The following is a 14,970-nucleotide window of genomic DNA, read 5'->3' as shown; positions in this document are numbered from 1 at the left end:
GTGAAAATCCTTATGAGGTATTTGCTTCCCACAAGAAATACAATTGTTAACTTTTTCTGACATTGTTCTGGAGCAAGAAAAAAGTTTCCCCAATGGGGTACTTAGCTTTAATGAAGACTCTGGTTCTGAAATTCGGATTTGAATATCTCAGGAGTCGGCCGACAGGCACTTGCGAACTGCTTTTACTTCGGGCACCACACAGCAAGAAAGACTGAAGAAAATGGCATCGGCTGCATCTTTTATACCCCTGGTGCACTGACGTCAGGGAAGAGACGACAGCAAACTATGCCGGACCTAGACTTTGGAATTCTGGCCGACTGAGGGTAGCCTGCCAGCAGGATAACCCAAGAGTAATGACTGCAACAGTGAAACACGATGAACATCTACTGATCTTGCAGATGTCAGAGCTAACAAAAGAATGTAATGAACCCTAAATATGCTGGAAGAGCAGGTTTCAGAAGGAGACAAGGTTAACTTTTCAGAAAGAAAGTTAAGATACCAGTATGGGTCAACCGGTTAGCAGAGAGATCCCTGGTGAAACCCTGCACCACTTTACTCATATGAGCTAAACCATAACCCTACCATCCCCAATCCTAATCCTACACATTACCTTACCATAAACCCTTTCCTCTAATAGTACCACTATTCAGACAATAACTGAACTGGGTTTTGGAGCTGTTGTTCACTGACAGTACAAGAGAAGCTGTCGATGTCTTCTTATACTCTCATTGTCTATGTCACACATTTGTGTTGCACTCATTTATAGTTCTCAAATTGGTAAATTCTACCAATGATTATCCAATCAAATACATATCCATCATCCTCAACCCCTTTTAAATAAAACAAATATATAAACACTTCTGTGTGCAAGGGAGTCCTGAAGGGAACTCTCAACTTTTCTGATATCTATGTCTACCTACATCTATCTATAGATAGCTACAGATATAAATATAAATAAAAGGAATAAATCCAAACGACACAAAGCAGCAAATATTTTTTTTTCTGGGGAAGGATTCCCCAAAGGAAACTTGCCTGCCAGAGAGAAAGTTGGCATGCCAGTTGTTGCTCTTGTAGAACCTCATAGCCGCTTCTTTATAAAGCGGCAAGAAAGTACTGAAGATGCTTCCACACCTCTGCAGATTATCCCTCTGCTGGGCTGAACAGTCAGCAGTCAGAATGGATTACAGGGAGGGATCTAGAGCTTTTGGAAGCTGGTCGGTTACAGTGCTTTGGCAAGACACAACCCATGAGCTGTTGCAGCAGTGGGAATGATGAATACAGAACCATTCTGCAGCATTTTGTTTGGTGAATTTTGCTTTTGCTTTGATATATACTCTATTTAAATATTAAGGTTATGCTCACTATGAGAAATGAACACCACCATCTACCTTCAGAAAATGCCTGGACATGGCTTCCAAATACCTGTCCTTGTGGAGATACTCCATCATGTGCCTTGGGCTATGAAGTGGACCCTGCAGCAACTATTCTGGTGAACTACTGGCTGCTACTACCTTCACAAACTGGGCTAAGGGATACCATTCCTTCAGCACCTGGTAATTGGGATTAACTGCTGGTGCTTGTTGTAATTCTCAATAGTATGCCCTTCTCCAAGGCAATATAGACAGTTCTGTACAGGAGTCTGAGCTGTCAATCAGGCAAATGCCTGTCATGGTGTTTAGGCACGTGGATGCAGGACATGTCAACAACAAAAACAACAAAGATCAAGATCTGAAGTGTTCGAGTACAGTAAAAAGTACTGTCAAGCTCTGAGATTGCTTACCACCCTGGGGTGTAGAGGGATATGCCATAGCCATACCAGGTTCGATTAGTAGCCAGGGCAATTCATGGAGCAGCACAGAGGAATGGGCATGCCTGCCCTGGGGGGAAGGCACTCACTGGTATAGCGTCCTAAAGGGGAGGTGTTTTCCAAAGAGGGGAGTTGAAAAGGAAAGGGAAAAGTGGGTATGGCATAAAAAACACATGATGGAAGCACAGACTGCCAAGCCCCCAGGACACCCTTAAGATCCATGACAGGAACACCATAGCAAGACCATAGAGGTTAGGGTGTTGCTAGTAGACCCAGCATGGACATGGGGCACTGTGGACTGGGTGTGCATCAATGAGGTCCAAGGGGACAAAAAAAATGCTTACAGATGCAATAAAACTTTTCCTTCCAGAACTTCTTACACTTACACACACACACACACACACACACACACACACACACACACACACACACACACACACACACACACACAAAACACCTCCCAAGAACCACCCAAGCTCAGGCCCATCATGCCCACGCCATGCCAAATAAATACACCTAACACCTCTAACAAATTTGATGCCCCCCCCCCCCCCCACTCAAACACTACACCACATCCCCTTTCAGGCTCCTTTCCCTTCACTTCATAAGGCACAATTTACAACCCTAAGGTTTCCTCGCACAGCATTCAACTTCCATCCCCACCCAAACTTACCACATCTACACTTTTTCTCATCACCATTACATTCAGAAATCCTTCCCCTGTTACCTTCCTTAGCCTAATGTACATATCTTAAGGCAAAATAATGTGCCTTTACTAGTACACATAGTTCTGTAGAAGATTCATTACATAGCACATAACAGTAATACTTTATTGGACTTCATAGTTTAGTACAGTGTTCATTATGTAGTATAAATTTGACCTCATACTAATTAATAATGTAAGTGCTTTTGTATCTTTCATCAAACAACTGTTTTCTTAATGTAAATTACTGTGAAACCAGCTTTGTTTATTACTGAGTATCCACTTTTTTAACTGGTTGCAAACTCCAACCTGAGCCTAAAAGTGGTATACTTGGATGCATACTCAACTCAGTTCAACCAATGTGTGCATGTATACATACATACATCTTCATGCAGAAAACAGGTGGCACACAGCATACCTGCATGACAGTTATTGCACAGATTGAACAAATATGCAATACACATTAATGCCAACATTTTTTATCAGCAATCATTCATTAACAGCTGAATGTAAAGGAGTGAAAAGTACCATAATCAGTCAGTCAATGCACCTCAATGTTGCCTCCAAAATGGACTAAGAACCACCACCTTTAGCCACAAAACAGTATTTGCCATGGCATCCTTAGCGTTTCAAACAGCAACTACATGGGTCAGGCATTATATGTCACAACAGTCACTGTTGCATGATGATAAAAGGCAGGAAAGCATGTGAATATGACTGTGCATGGATGCTTTAGACAGTAACAGTATTATTCAAAATACTAAACAAGTGTTAACTTTAGTATACAAATAATTACTTGTGTGCAATACTCACCAGCTGAACTTCTCCAAAAGCTCCTCTTCCAATCACCTTTACAAATTCATAATCCTCCACCTTCATCTGCATTTCTCGGGCTTTCGCAACTGTCTTTTCAACTACAAGAAATTACAGAAAAAAATAAAACGTATGTTAGCCTGTTTTTTTTCTTTTCCTTAATTGATGGGGAATTCTAAAGTACAGTGGCAGAAACACCACGGATGCTGTTAACTACCTGGTTTCAGCCTGTGCTGACGGCCATCTATCCAAGTAACACTAGCGTACTGCTCAACTCACACAAACAAAAAGCAAAATGAAAGCCACTTTAATAAGACATCTAAAATGACAAGTAAAATGTTAAAACTCAATCATAAAAAAAACAGCAAACTCAGGAAATAACTGCATAACCATAGTTTTATATGAAGGTTTCAACATTAAGTGAGAGTGACATGTGGGAAAAGGAGATATACTACCAGCCATGCCAGAAATGGTGGAGCAGTGGATGTGTAACATACGCCAGCACAGCTTGCTGGAATGCAGTAAAAAATTGCATGTAATTTGTGTATCAAACTGATTTATACAGATGCTTGTATTTAAAATGTATTTGTAAAGTTGCTTTTGTTAAAATGTATCAATAGTGTGCCCTGCTGGAAAGAAATTAAATGTACATATATTATTGTAACTGAATTCAATGTATATGCTTTGACAGAGGATGCCAGAAGAGAAGAGGTTAATCTCAAACTTCAAAATTAGTAAGAAAATTAAACTACTGGGCCTAGGCCACAATGATGTTATCTCATAGTTTTGAATGAAGTCAGAGACACAATATCTGTAAGAAGTATGGTTTAGTAGCTCTGTAGGATGAGTAGAAGTATTAAAATGGTTTAAAGACTTCCAGGAGCAGCAGCAGACCTGAGCAAAGCTCCATCTGTGTGAATGTTAAACACAGGTACTAAATCCTGACAGCTTCTAGCAATGGGGGTGCATGGGAAACAGAGGTGAGATGACCAAATGTACGTGATGTCACGCTGTACAGAAATAATGTTTTAATATTAGAGGAGACCGAGCAGTCTATCTTGGATCTGACAACAAGGACAACTCACCCACTTCATCTTGCCTTGCACTAGTAAGTGACCAGGTATAGTAATTCTCCAAATTAGTTAGGAAAAATATAGCGAGAATAGTTAAGTATTGTTTTTCTGTAACTGGTCTTTGGTGCAGGCTGGAGAAGTTGTTTGACCGCAACTGAGCTACAAAATATAAGTTTTTTTTGATTATTTTAACAGATTACTGTTTTTATAATTTAATATATATAAAGCACTTTGTCTATTCAGAATCTTCAGAAATCTTTTTCTGTTTAAAAACTTTCATAGCTTGTTGTCTTAGGCTATTGTATAAACTGAAACATTTACTCTGTGTAATTATCTCTTGGCTAGTGGGGCTGGTTCTTTTGTGTTCTTGTAAAAAAAGTTGTGTTTCTGGTCTTTGGTGCAGGCTGGAGAAGTTGTTTGACATGAACGGAGCTACAAAATATAAGTATTTTTTGATTATTTTAACAGATTACTGTTTTTATAATTTAATATATATAAAGCACTTTGTCTATTCAGAATCTTCAGAAATCTTTTTCTGTTTAAAACTTTCATAGCTTGTTGTCTTAGGCTATTGTATAAACTGAAACATTTACTCTGTGTAATTATCTCTTGGCTAGTGGGGCTGGTTTTGTGTTCTTGTAAAAAAAGTTGTGTTTCTGGTCTTTGGTGCAGGCTGGAGAAGTTGTTTGACCGCAACTGAGCTACAAAATATAAGTATTTTTGATTATTTTAACAGATTACTGTTTTATAATTTAATATATATAAAGCACTTTGTCTATTCAGAATCTTCAGAAATCTTTTTCTGTTTAAAACTTTCATAGCTTGTTGTCTTAGGCTATTGTATAAACTGAAACATTTACTCTGTGTAATTATCTCTTGGCTAGTGGGGCTGGTTCTTTTGTGTTCTTGTAAAAAAGTTGTGTTTCTGGTCTTTGGTGCAGGCTGGAGAAGTTGTTTGACCATAACTGAGCTACAAAATATAAGTATTTTTTGATTATTTTAACAGATTACTGTTTTATAATTTAATATATATAAAGCACTTTGTCTATTCAGAATCTTCAGAAATCTTTTCTGTTTAAAACTTTCATAGCTTGTTGTCTTAGGCTATTGTATAAACTGAAACATTTACTCTGTGTAATTATCTCTTGGCTAGTGGGGCTGGTTCTTTTGTGTTCTTGTAAAAAAGTTGTGTTTCTGGTCTTTGGTGCAGGCTGGAGAAGTTGTTTGACCGAACTGAGCTACAAAATATAAGTATTTTTGATTATTTTAACAGATTACTGTTTTATAATTTAATATATATAAAGCACTTTGTCTATTCAGAATCTTCAGAAATCTTTTGTCTATTCAGAATCTTCAGAAATCTTTTGGTTTAAAAACTTTCATAGCTTGTTGTCTTAGGCTATTGTATAAACTGAAACATTTACTCTGTGTAATTATCTCTTGGCTAGTGGGGCTGGTTCTTTTGTGTTCTTGTAAAAAAAGTTGTGTTTCTGGTCTTTGGTGCAGGCTGGAGAAGTTGTTTGACCAACTGAGCTACAAAATATAAGTATTTTTGATTATTTTAACAGATTACTGTTTTATAATTTAATATATATAAAGCACTTTGTCTATTCAGAATCTTCAGAAATCTTTTCTGTTTAAAACTTTCATAGCTTGTTGTCTTAGGCTATACCTCCCTGTTGGTGTGTCTTGCTCTTATACTTGGTGGCTTTGCAGTTGCCGCCCTACTGTGACACACCTCCCAGTCTAGTGTCATTAGCTCATTCTTCTTAATACAGAGAGAACATTTGATAAGGCCTTCTGTTCCTCCTTTTACCTTTTCAAAAGTAAAACAAAACTTTTTTTTCTTCCTAGCCTGAACCTTCTTGTGTTCTGACTGTCCTTCTCAAACATATTGGAAATATACAGTATATTTCAGAGCATTTGTTATAACTATTTGCTATAACTAATTTAAGTATTTTTTCTGGCTTTTGAATATTTACTGCTTAGCGACTGCATCTTAGCCTGTTTATACAGCTCTGCATTCTATTTAAACTGTTTTTGTGTTGATTAACTGTTTTGCACTCTTAAAAAGTTATTTGTTGCTTAATTTTACCTGTAGGCTAACACACTCAAGTGTGCTAGCCACTTAAAAGCATTTATAGCATTTACTGTCTGTTTTTTTTTCCTTGTCTCTGTAAAAAAAAAAAAAAAAAAAAATCTCTTGTTTTCCCACCTTACTGAACTAGAGTAGTCCAGTTTCAGAGTTGCTGATCCCTGGGCTTTGTTTTTAGTTCCTGTTACTGATCCATTGCCTTATTAGGAAGGAGGGAAGTTTCTTTGCTTACCAGTGGGAGTGGGAAGCACTGAGCAGCCTTTTTGTCCGAATTGGTGAAGTTTCAGCCAGAAACTAGTAGTCTATTGGTCGTTTGGGCCAATTCCTAGCTCCTTTCAGCCCCTGCTATAAAACACGCTAAACACGTGTTTTCCAGCTTGTACCAACTCTGCACAGATCCTCGTGGTGGCCTGCAGAGTGATCCAAGCAGCAGAGAGCTAAAAGAGTGACTTTCTACCAGATATAAGTATTTTTGTGGCTTTCCCACTGTTATTAAGCTAGCGACTGCATTTCGCCTGTTTTACTGCTACTTTAAGTGATTTCTGCATTTTACACTGTTTATTGCACTTTAAGTTACTAATTGTTGCAAATTGTTTCTGTAGGCTACACACTAAAGTGCGCTAGCCGATTTACAGCATTTATAGCATTTACTGTCTGTTTTTTTCCTTATCTCTGTAATAAAACAAAAAAAATCTCTTGTTTTCCCACTTTACTGAACTAGAGTAGTCCAGTTTCAGAGTTGCTGATCCCTGGGCTTTGTTTTTAGTTCCTGTTACTGATCCATTGCCTTATTAGGAAGGAGGGAAGTTTCTTTGCTTACCAGTGGGAGTGGGAAGCACTGAGCGCCTTTTGTCCGATTTGGTGAAGTTTCAGCCAGAAACTAGTAGTCCATTGGTCGTTTTGGGCCAATTCCTAGCTCCCTTCAGCCCCCTGCTATAAAACACGCTAAACTGTACTGCTGATCTAACCAGCATATCCTATAACTGAAAAGTTCATCTCTACTTGATTCCCAAGTAGACTATTCTCTATCTGTAAAGCCTAGCACTTACTCCTACAGTACTTGCACCTTGATAAAGCACTCTTATTATAGATAGTACCCCACCAGCCCAAAACCCACTGCCCGGAGTCCTTTGAAAGTTCTTTATCTACTACTTCTAGTATGTCGAGGGATCAGTTGCTAGTGTCCTCTCCAGCTCAACTGGTGAACCTGGGAATATTGAGGCAATGTTACAATTGCCTCATGTACACAGAACAATCCTCTCCTTCTCCCACAAAACACAAATACATGCGAGATGCAACTATACGGCCAAACTGGAGGCTGAGCTCTCTCAACATAGGACTGGCAAGACCAGACAGGAGGAGAAGGCAACCACACACAATACATACCCAGTCACACATGGTACCATCACAACTTCAAATCATACACATACTCACACAAAGACATACTGGAGGCTCTGGTCAAAATTTACCAAAACAGCAGAGGCCACCAAAGCAGACACCCAAACAACTACCACCTCACGACCCAACACATGCAACACATAGACCACACAGTCAGAGTGTCAAACAGTCACAGCCCTTAAGGCCAAACAAAATGCCAGACACACTTGTCATTGGTGATTCCATAGTCAGGCACACTGGCGCCCGCTCACCAGACTGAGTAAGGAGAAGGTCACAGTAAGCTGCCTGTCGGGCGCTAGAATCCGCCACATAACGCAAGCACTCAGGTCTCTCAACAGCAGGTACAGCACGACTCAGTCATTGTCCACGCTGGTGTCAACGACCTGAGACGTACCTCCTGGACTACATGAAAAGGGACGCCGAGGAGCTCTCTGATTATGTAGCCCAGGCAGGTATGACCCTGACCTTGAGCAGTATCCTACCTTCACCTAGAATGATGCCACAATACAGTGATAAGATGATCAGCTTTAATAATTGGCTTAAATTCTGGTGTCATTCAAAGGGGATCAATGTCTGTCTGCCTGGGATGACATGCTGGACAAGCCACGCTGCTCAAGGGACGGCTTGCACCTGTCACCCTGGGCTTCCGGATATTGGCAAAGGCTCTTGCCACCCCATAGTGCCTTTTTTAGGCAAGGCTCAAATTCTAAACCTACCACCCTAGAACACCAAAAGGAAAAAACTAAGGGTAATGCTGCTCAATGCCAGAAGTCTCAATCTCAAGATGCACGCACTCGAGGCCCTTCTCAATATGGAGAACATCGATGTCTGTGCTGTGACAGAAACCTGGTTCAAGGCTCCTGAGAGCACCCCAGCACTAACAGGTTTCACCTCATATCATGCCCGGCCCCAAAATCCGGACAACACCAAAAAAGGGGAGGGGTGTACATATTCATAAAGGACACCCACACCTCAAGGTTGGTGGCAACGCACGATGCATCGGAGACCATCCAGGTGCAATTAACCATAGGCAAGACTGCTCTGCAATTTGTAGCATGTTACAGGCCACCCTCTCAAACTCAGGAACCTCACATGGCCTTCCTGAAAACAATTGAGGGGATAAATGTATCTCCAAACACCATCATACTAGGTGACTTCAACTACCCTAATATAGACTGGGAACACTACTCAAGCCCGAACACTCTAACCCAAAGATTCCTGGAGTTCATAAACTCAAATGCCATGGAACAACTAGTCACCATCCCCACAAGAGGTGAAAACATACTTGATCTCATCATCACGAACATGGGATCAAAATGTTCAACACCGGAAGTATACCCCTCACTGGTGAGATCAGATCATAAACTAATCTCGCTGGAGGTCCTCATCCCGCCCCACCTGAAACAAAAAGACCACAGTGAAAACTTCTCAAAGCCGATTTCACACTTCTAAAAACTAGTGTGGTCTCCTTTAAGGCCCCTGAGCCAGTGGCAAACATTACTCAAACCGCTGAATCACTTACAAATGCCTTCTACCAGCACCTACAGGACTGCATGGATCAGGCAATCCCAAACAAAACTAAGACTCTCTGTACCAAAGGCAAGCGTCCAGTCTGGTGGACCCCAGCCATAAACAAGCTCTACAACAAAAGGAGGAAGCTACTACAAGATAGAGCAAAATCCTTGAAAGGTAAGACACCTTTGATCATTATAAGTAAAAAACTAAGAGCTCTCATAAAATCATCCAAGGCAAATTTTGAGAGAAAAATCGCCAAGGACTCTAAAGACAATCATAAGGCCTTCTTTAGCTATGTTAGAAACCTAGGAGGAAACTCCCAGATATGCTCAGAATTAGTTCAAAATGATGTGAAAATTACTGAACCTACACACATTGCTAACATACTGGCTGACAGGTTCAGTGCAAACTTCTCCCCCTCCCCAAAGGAGAGATATTTATTCCAGAGGATTGTAGCCCCCAAACATCTCCAACGCCCAGGTGAGAACTGCCCTCACTAAGGCAAAAACACAGCATCCATGGGACGGATGGTGTCCCCGGCTGTGTGCTTCATGAACTCAACGAGGAATTAAACCCACAGTTAGGACAGCTGTTTAATCTTAGCCTCACCTCAGGATACGTACCCAAGGAGTGGCGCAGGGCGACTGTGGTCCCACTTCATAAGGGCGGTGCCTCCACAGACCCTGGAAATTACCGCCCCATTAGCTTGACAAGCCTTATCTGCAAAGCCATGGAGAGGATCATAATGGAACTCATAAATAAAGACATAGGGAACTTGCAGACTTTGGATCCAACCCAGTTTGGCTTTGTCAAAGGCAGATCCTGCCTCTTAAACTTGGTTGACTTTTTCGAGACAGTCACCAAGGCCATTGATGAGGGAAAGGCAGTCCATACAGCCTACCTCGACCTGGCAAAGGCCTTCGACACAATACCCCACTAAGGTATCATCGAAAAACTCATCAGCTTGAATGTAAACCCATACATCACAAGATGGGTTGCAAACTGGCTAAGCGACAGAACCCACAGGGTCAGAGTTGCTGGAGCCATGTCAGACTCAAAGCCTGTCACAAGTGGTGTCCCACAGGGCTCAGTCCTGGGTCCACTCTTGTTCGGCATCTACTTTTCTGAAGTACAAGCAAACACAGGAGGGTTATGGCTGACAAAGTTTGCAGATGACTGCAATCTGGGCCATAGTCGAAAACACATCTGACACAGATATCCTCCAGAAGGGCCTCACAGAAACGGATAACTGGTGCCAGAGCCATGGCCTGAAGTTAAACGCCAAAAATGCATAGTCATACCCTTCGGGAAAAACAAGGTTACCCCTAGCTACCATATAGGTGACAATCCACTGAGCACAGAAAAAGTCATCAGGGATCTGGGGACCCAAGTTGACAGTAGTCTTCGCTTTGACACTCATGTTGCTAAAGTAGTTAGGAAAACCTTCTATATCACCCACCTGATCATGAAGGGATTCACATCTAGATCAAGGGAGGTCATCGTCCCCTGTACTCATCACTCATTAGACCTATGATTGAGTACAATGCCCGTTCGAATGTATCTGACCAGACACCTGATGCAGCTTGAAAGGCCCCAAAAGTTCCTCACCAAAAGGATAAAGGGTCTCAAAAATATGTCTTATGCTGCCCGACTGAAAGAACTCCAGCTTTATTCAGTCTCATACCGCTTGCTCAGAGGTGACCTGTGCCTGACATATAAGGCCATGTCAAACCCAGATTTGATGAATATGCTTCACCTCAAAATCTAGATCCCTCAGAACCACAAGGGCGGAGACTTAAACCTTGACACGGTTATAAATAGAACGTGCTGGAGGGACAGATTCATCACCCAGAGACTCCCTATGCTGTGGAACAAAATCCCGGTACATGTGAGGCAGAGCACCTCGCTGGCCTTGTTCAAGAGGAATCTTGACCAATGGATGGGAGATCGCAGATATACCCCAGGGATTACTTCAGTGTCACTGCTTGACAGAGGCACAGAAAAATGATAGGCATAGTTTTTATTCAAACTAAAGGGGTGGCGAAAGCCACATAACTATGGGCTAGGCTTATAAATGCCCTTGGGCAGATAGCCTAGTATGAACCTATGAACCTATGAACCTGTGTGAATCTTTCCAGCTGTGTTATTTTCAATATTTCCTGTTACTGAAACTCTGGCATTTACAGTAAACAGATATTTAGTATTTTCATGTTTTTTTTTACTCATTATTAAATATATTTAAACTTCTCATGGTGGCTGGTCCTTTTAAAAGAACATTTAAGTTTTGAGAGTATTTTCATCTATTTATTTGGTGATAACTCTGGCCACTCCTGAAAGCTTTGCTGTTTGGTCAACATTACCATTTGTATTAATATTACTTTCACACAGTATAACTGGGTACCCCTGCAACAGCCTTAGGTAGCTGGCAATGCAGTGCCTGGTGTCAGTGAAAACTACCTTATAGTCTGGGCAGAAGGGGGCATAGTTAGTAAACCTGCGCCAGCCTTTCTCAGGTGTGTGTGCACATATGCAAATCAAATCTCAAAGGGTGTGTGTGTGTCAGCTACTTGGAGCAGGGACACAAAGCACTGGTTTCACAAAGAGCGGTGGAGGACTTGGCTTGAGCAATCAGCTGAGGACTTATCTCTGAAGCTGTGCCACTGGGGACCTGGACAGAGAGAGACAGATGTATAGAAATCCAGACCCCGGAAAGACTGTGTTCCCTGTGTGCTCTTAAGGAAAATTGTGCTTGATGCAGAGAATGTATGACTTTTACTGTGCTCACAATTGAACTTTCATTCAAGATTAAACTGATTTTATTGTGCGTCTGTAATTTTCTCTTGCCTGTGGCCCAGGTCCTGTCTGAAAAGTGACCTTGGACCAGGCCACTTACCCAGTTCAAAGGAATACAAATACATGAACACTCACATACATAAATTATTAATATGGTCAATACTGTTAACTTTGAGGCTACACATTTTACAGTGATTCAGCTGTTACTTTGCATTTCCTTTTTTTCAGTTTTCCACTACATCTCCTCACTGGATAATGAACCTATATATAAAACCCTGGAGTAATGGAAGTGCTGCCACTGCACTGAAACCATGCATCACTGACTATCCAAGCATAAATACCTTCAAGTAACAGGAGGGCCTCAAGTTCAGACATCTCTATATTTAGACTCTTATGTAGTGCCACTATGATGATGTCTGAACTTCTGATTTAAATTTTTATGAGTGCCCAGTAGGGGGACTCTGCCTAAAAAAGGCATGTGACAGCCATGGCTTTGGCCAGTATGTGGAAGCCCTGGTATGAAAGGTATCGGCTACACCAGCTGAAATACGTATCTACAATCTTATCCATGCGGACACATGCTGGATCCCCTTACAATAACATCAACTACTTAACCAACTGGTAAAGTCAATTATCTTGTCTTGGTGACTAGGCATCATTCTTTGTGCCAGCAAGATAATGCTCAACACCAGTGTACTTCCTGCTTCAGAAATGCACACTAAGTTCCATCATACCTCTGTGCATGCCCCTTTGAATGGAGAGTCTCAGGTCATTCCCACATGCCACCACTAGGTCATAGTCAGACTTGCCTTGTGACAAAATGAATCTTGGCACCAGACAAGCAACTTACAGTCACCCTGTTCTTATCCATTTGCATGGGTGTGAAGTCTGCAAGCATAACCACAAAGTCACATATAACTAAAATGTTTATCCTTGTGGAATAAAATTTAGTGGGCCCTTACAGGCCAGCTTTCCTGGCGAATCTCAAGAGTGCTGTGTGGATCTGCAGTTTGTATAATTCGAAAGGATCAAGTTTTGCATTGTGTGCTGAAGGTTAGGATTCTCCAGTGTGTATTAGAAAGCTTTGTCAGAATTTTCCTTACAGCTTCAGCAGAATTTATAGGCCTAGTGGAGCATTGTGATTGATGTGGTGTTACAGAAGTATGATGCTTAGCAAAAGTGGGCTGAAGTGAGAGGCTTGCCTCTATGTTTGTTGCATATTGACACCTCATGCAGGATGTATTATCAGTTGCTAGAAGCAGTGAACATGTGGTTAAGTAAAATAAGCACAACAACTTCTTCATGCAACCAAATAGATCCCAAAACCAAAAAAAATGTGAAAATCCAAAAGTAAAAAGCCAGGAACCCAAAATCTTATAAAATATGACTCTAACAAATGAGCAAAGCTTTCATAGGATACTAAGAGATTACTAGACAATTGGCCCTGAGGCCCTTATAAACCTAGCCAAGAGTTTAGCCCATGTTTAGACAAGTCAGCACCCGATGGCACTGTCCAGCAGGGACACAGGTGGAATCCCAAGGGGTATATTTTCTGTTTCCCATCCAGTTATCCAGGTTGTGCTTAAAAGGGGGAAAAGAGGTACTCTGCTTGACGTGGAGACGGAGTCTATTCCATAGATGGGGGAGTCTCTGGGACACAAATCTGTCCCGCAAACAAGTCTTGTTGATGTCGCAGACCAGGTTGAGGCTGGGCATGCAAGTTATTCGAATGGAGCTGCTCGACTTGCGAATATGCAGTAGTCTCATCAAGGTGGGGTCCGTGAACGCCTTGTATGCCAGAAAGAGCACCTCTGAGGAGTCCATATGAAACTGAGTAGAGGAATAGGGCTTTAACCTGTGTATGGTACATGTTTGAGGCACTGGATTCACCTAGTGAGGAACCTCTGTGGTCTGTCCAACTGCTGCATGTACTTTGCGAGGTACATGCCGAAAGGGGCTTTGTACTCAATAATGGGCCTTATGAGGGAAGAATACAGGGATGTTATGACCTCCTTGTCCCTGGATGAGATACCCTTACGTATGAGGTGGGCCATGTAGAAGGCTTTCCGTACAACAGAAGCAACATGGTGGTCAAAAGTCAAGTTGCTATCAACCTGGGTGCCAAAATCCCTCACGACTGACTGTGTGCTTAGGACAATGTTATTAATGTGATAATTTGTGTGGACGTCACTCTCCCCAAAGAGGATCATGATGCATTTTTTGGTATAAAGCTTGAGGCCATGTTTCTGGCACCAGTCATTTGTCTGGGTAAGACACTCTTGGAGAATGTCCACATCACTAGGGGAATTGATGACAGCACCCAGCTTGCAGTCATCTGCAAACTTGGGTCAGCCATAGCCCAGTACCTTTGGCCTGCACCTCAGAAAAGTATATCCCAAATAACAGAAGCCCAAAGACAGAATCCTGGGATACGCAGCTTGCTACGGGTTACTGCTTGAGGTGGCTTCCCCTGTTTGACTAGGGAGGTTCTATCAGTGGGGCAGTTTGCTACCCATCTGGTAACATACAGACTGAAGCCTAGTTGAGAGAGTTTATTGATTATGCCTGAGTGGGGAATAGTGTCAAAGGCTTTGGATAGGTCAAGGTAGGCAGCGTGCACAGTCTTCTCCTCGTCCATGGCTTTGCTGACTGTCTCAAAGTCGTCGACCAAATTTAGCAGACATGACCTCCCCTTGATGATGCCAAACGTGTGGGATCAAGTGTTTGGAGGTTGCCAATGTCCTTGTTAATGAGGTCCATGATAATCCATTCC

At 41.8% G+C, this 14,970-nt stretch overlaps 1 protein-coding gene across 1 annotated transcript in view; it reads right to left on the bottom strand.

Annotated features, from left to right (window-relative positions):
- ROCK2 (Rho associated coiled-coil containing protein kinase 2) overlaps window positions 1-14,970 on the bottom strand; it is a gene marked incomplete in the record, with an annotated part of 2,656,097 nt that overhangs the window by 2,353,584 nt on the left and 287,543 nt on the right. Inside the window, 1 exon segment of the mRNA XM_044082273.1 lies at window positions 3,324-3,424. Coding sequence (XP_043938208.1) covers window positions 3,324-3,424 — 101 coding nt within the window.

The sequence above is a fragment of the Protopterus annectens genome, chromosome 1.part1 (assembly GCF_019279795.1).
Source record: "Protopterus annectens isolate FY-2018-M chromosome 1.part1, PAN1.0, whole genome shotgun sequence".
In the NCBI taxonomy this organism is placed as follows: domain Eukaryota; kingdom Metazoa; phylum Chordata; order Ceratodontiformes; family Protopteridae; genus Protopterus; species Protopterus annectens.
This window is presented reverse-complemented; position numbering and strand designations above follow the sequence as displayed.